Consider the following 4,003-nt stretch of genomic DNA (forward strand, 5'->3'; position numbering starts at 1 on the left):
TTTCCTTGGCCGCCCACCCTGAGCGGAGCGGCGGAGCTGGCGACAAACAGGCTGTGTCGGGGAGGAGGAGGAGGGCGCTCGCTCTCGGGCCTTCCGCCGCCTGCTGTCTCCTTTCGGCTCGCCCGGGCGGGCGCGGGGCGGCCGGCAGCCGGCTTGAGGGTGCCCGCTGGCTGGAGAAGTGCGCTTTGGCGAAGAACTGTTGGAGTTGCTCGGAGGGCGAGAGACGGGCGCTCTCCCCCATGCCGGGCAGGTGGTGCGGTCCTGAGCGGGTCCTGGAGCCTGAACGACGCCCCTGAGAAGCCCGCAGAACGCGGGTTCTGTGAAGAGACGTGGGGAAGATTCGATTCCGAGAAAAGGAAGAGCCGGATTGAAAGGGAGCGAGGCCGCTGAGGGGGAGGGGGCTGCCAAGATGGCGTCCGCCTCCTCTGGGCCAGCGGCGGCCGGGTTTTCCTCTCTTGATGCCGGGGTCCCCGCCGGAACCGCAGGTGAGCCCGGGGGGGCCGCGGGCAGCTGGCCGGGAAGGCTGGGCGGGAGCAGGGGCGACGCCTGGGAAGGGGGGCCCGGAGCCGGGGTGTCCGAGTGGTTGTCCCTAACAGACTGGACAACTGGGGAGCCCTGGAGGAGTTCGGGGGAAAGGACGGGTGCCACTAGGAAAGAGAAGCCGACGGAAACGCCCGCACTGGGTCTCAGCGGCGCTGTCGTTTAGGGCTTTGAGGAGGAGGGATGGAGGATGGTGGAGGGGGCACAGCCGGGTGGCGGAGGGCTTGGCCGGCGTGCGTCAGGCGCGGGTTCGAGCCCAGGATCTTAATCAGAGGGTACAGCGTCAGCGGAGTGTTGGCGGACGGGGTCCCCGGTGTGGGGTGTAGCCGCAGTTGATTGCGGAGTCGATAGATCCATCGTTGAGGAGTGAGGGGATTGTGGATTTTCTGGGGAGTGGCGGTTCCCCTCAGCCTCCCCCATGCGTCATTCCTCTTGCCCGCAGCAGTGCGGCCACAGACGTGTTTTCTCAGATTAACACTCTCGGTGATTTCTGCCTTCGGAAAGGAGCGGCGAGTTTTGTTGTCTGTGTTCTGAGACAGGCACCGCCTGTCTTCCCGACTGGGACTGCAGGGGTGTACAAGGAGAACTCTCAATGTTTGAAAGGAGGGGGGCGGGGGTAAAGGTCAGAAGACCCTGAAGCGGGGAGGGTGAAGGAAATGGAGGCTTGAATTGTAGAAGAGCCCGAGTTGGGCCTGCAGTGACGCCGGGAAGATGGGGAGGGTGTGTGACTCCTAGTGCCATGGGGAATATTGCATAATAGGATACGACTGGAGGAATGCCGCGGTGATGGACGAAGAAATCCCGAGGGAACCGGGCACTGGAGACTAATGGAGCTGGGACTGAAAGGCCCAGCAGGAAGAGCCCCAGATTGTGTGTAGGAGGGAAATGTGTATGGGAGGTGAATCAGAAGCTGTCAGGAACTGTTGCCTGAGAAGCTGCCTGCCTGATAGGTGCTTTTCTTAAGAACTGATTTTTTTTTTCTTAGACCTGGGATTTTTGTTCTTATCGTTTTGGATTGGCTTGAGTTACATTTCATCTTAGAGGAAATATAGTCATAGACACTTCCAGCTTTGTGGAGAGGTAGCTTTTGCCTTTCCTCTAAAAGCACTAGAGAGCTGTGAGCCATAACAATTTTTTTCCCCCAAACCAGTGTTTTTCTGTCATAACAGCCCTAGCTGTCCTGAAACTCGCTTTGTAGACCATGCTGGCCTTGAACTCACAGAGAACCATTTGCCTCTGCTGAGATTAAAGGTGTGCGCCACCACCACCAGTCTTACTTGATTATTTTTATTTTTTTCTTTTCTTGTTTTCTTAGACAGGGTTTCTCAGTATCTATGGAGCCAGTCCTGGAACTCGCTCTGTAGACCAGGCCAGCCTTGAACTCACACAGATCCCCTGCTTCTGCTTCCTGATGCTGGTATCAAAGGTGTACCTCAAATCCACCATAGTCTGTCTTGTAAGTGCTAGAATTAGAGGCCTGTTCCAGGGTGCCTACTTAGATTATTTTTAACATTCTTTTTCTTACTTGTTTTATTTTTGAGACAGGGTCTCTCATTGTAGTCTTGGCTACTCAATATATAGAGCAGGCTGGCCTCAAACTCATGAGCTCTTCCTGCTTCTGCCTCTCAAGTGCTGGGATTACAGGTGTGCCTCACCACATTGGGAAAACCATAAGCTCTTAAATGATATTTACCATTTTTTCCATTGGAGTAGTTACCGTGTTTGAATCTGGAGGAGGCATTTGTAAATGAATTTCATCTTAGGGTAACTGTCATCATATGCTTCTTCTTAGGTTTTGATTGGTAGTAAGTGTGTAGTTTGCCACCTAGGTTCTGCTGTTTGGTCTATAAAGAAAACATATTCCTTTCCTTTGTTTTTTCCCTGTCTTCATTATTTGGATAATGGAACCCACTTCATAAAATCAGCCCTGATGAGGTACTGTTGACTGACAATCTGTTCAGGGGTCCGAGGTCCTGGTTTCCTGTTCTCTTCAGTCAGTCAGTAACCTGGAATTCAAGTTGCCAAGTTCAGCTTTTGCTAGAAATGAGAGCCAAGAGTTTCTGTTTTGGAGTTTGTGTTTGTTGTTGTTGTTGTTTTTTAATATTTATTTATTTATTTATTATGTATACAATATTCTGTCTGTATGTATGTCTGCAGGCCAGAAGAAGGCACCAGACTTCATTCCAGATGGTTGTGAACCACCATGTGGTTGCCGGGAATTGAACTCACGACCTTTGGAAGAGCAGGCAATGCTCTTAACCTCTGAGCCATCTCTCCAGCCCTGTTGTTGTTTTGAGACAGTCTGAAGGTGCCGTCTTAGTTGGTCTAGAACTCTCCATGTAGACCATGCTGTTTTGGAAGGAACTCGGTGGAGTCATCACCTGGAGTGTTAGGAGTCTGGATTTGAGGTTAGAGTAGAAGTTAAAAAGGGAAGCCAATGCCCAGAGGTGTTTTGCTCCCCTGAAGTGAGAGCTCTGTGGTTAAAGTCACATTTGACTCCCCCAAAGAAAAACATCTGAAACTTTAGGTGATCAATCACATTTGACTCCCCAAAAGAAAAAGAACCATTTGAAACCTTAGATTGTGAGCTCTAGTTCCTTCTGCTTCACCCGAGAACAGCTGTGGAATAGTCACTCCTTGCTCATCTGTTGTGTTTTATCGAAACCATAAGATTTGGAATAACCCCACACTCCTGTACTGATTCTCTACTTAGCTATTGCTTCTGTTTGTTTGTTTCAGTTCGTAGACCAGCCTGGCCTGGAACTTAGAAATCTGCCTGCCTCTGCCTTCCAGGTGCTGGGGTAAAGTTGTGTGTCACCACACCAGGCAGGCTGGTTGTTTTTGAGGCAGGGTTTGCTGTGTAGCTAGTCTGGTCACACCGAGTTCTTCTCGTTTCTTGTTTGCTGTTTTTGTTTGTTTTAATCAGAGTGAGCTGCCACATGTGTTTTATCAGACCTTCTGTCTTTAAAACTACATTTTTATTTTGAGAGTGCATGTATGCGTGTGTGTATGTACTCATAATTGAACGCTAGAGGACACCTTACCCTTCCACCTGAATCTTCCATCATATGGGTCCTCAGACTTCCTGTGCGCTTGGTAACAAATGCCCTTACCTGCTGAGCCATCCTGCCAGCCTGATCTCCCTACTACTTCTTAAACAACAACAAACAATGTCAGGTCTTTACTGGACTTGCCCTGGACTTCAGGGCCTTCAGTCAAACCTTCTGCTTTAGACTACTGTAGTTGCTATGGTAGCTAGTATACATGTAAATAAATTTAGTCACACTTGGCTTCTCAGAGTGTCATTGTTTTTGTTTAAATATTTTCTCTGTTATGACTTTTTTAGGCTCAGTGTCAGGTATAATTGTATTTTGTTTTATAGATTAGTTGGTATGTATACTTGAAGGTTAGCTTTGAGTGTCAGAATAGTATGTTTTACTTGTTTCTTTTTTTTTTTTTTTTT

General features: G+C 49.5%; 1 protein-coding gene across 2 annotated transcripts in view; it reads left to right on the plus strand.

The window, feature by feature from the left end:
- Pip5k1a (phosphatidylinositol-4-phosphate 5-kinase type 1 alpha) overlaps nt 1-4,003 on the plus strand; it is a 44,018-nt gene continuing 40,015 nt past the window's right edge. For both annotated transcript variants that reach the window (XM_013349864.2, XM_005356995.3), the window contains exon 1: nt 1-485. In XM_013349864.2, the coding sequence (XP_013205318.1) occupies nt 410-485 (76 nt within the window). In that variant the 5' untranslated portion in view covers nt 1-409. The remainder of the gene's footprint in view (nt 486-4,003) is intronic.

This window comes from Microtus ochrogaster, chromosome 21, assembly GCF_000317375.1.
Source record: "Microtus ochrogaster isolate Prairie Vole_2 chromosome 21, MicOch1.0, whole genome shotgun sequence".
NCBI classification, from domain to species: Eukaryota; Metazoa; Chordata; class Mammalia; order Rodentia; family Cricetidae; genus Microtus; species Microtus ochrogaster.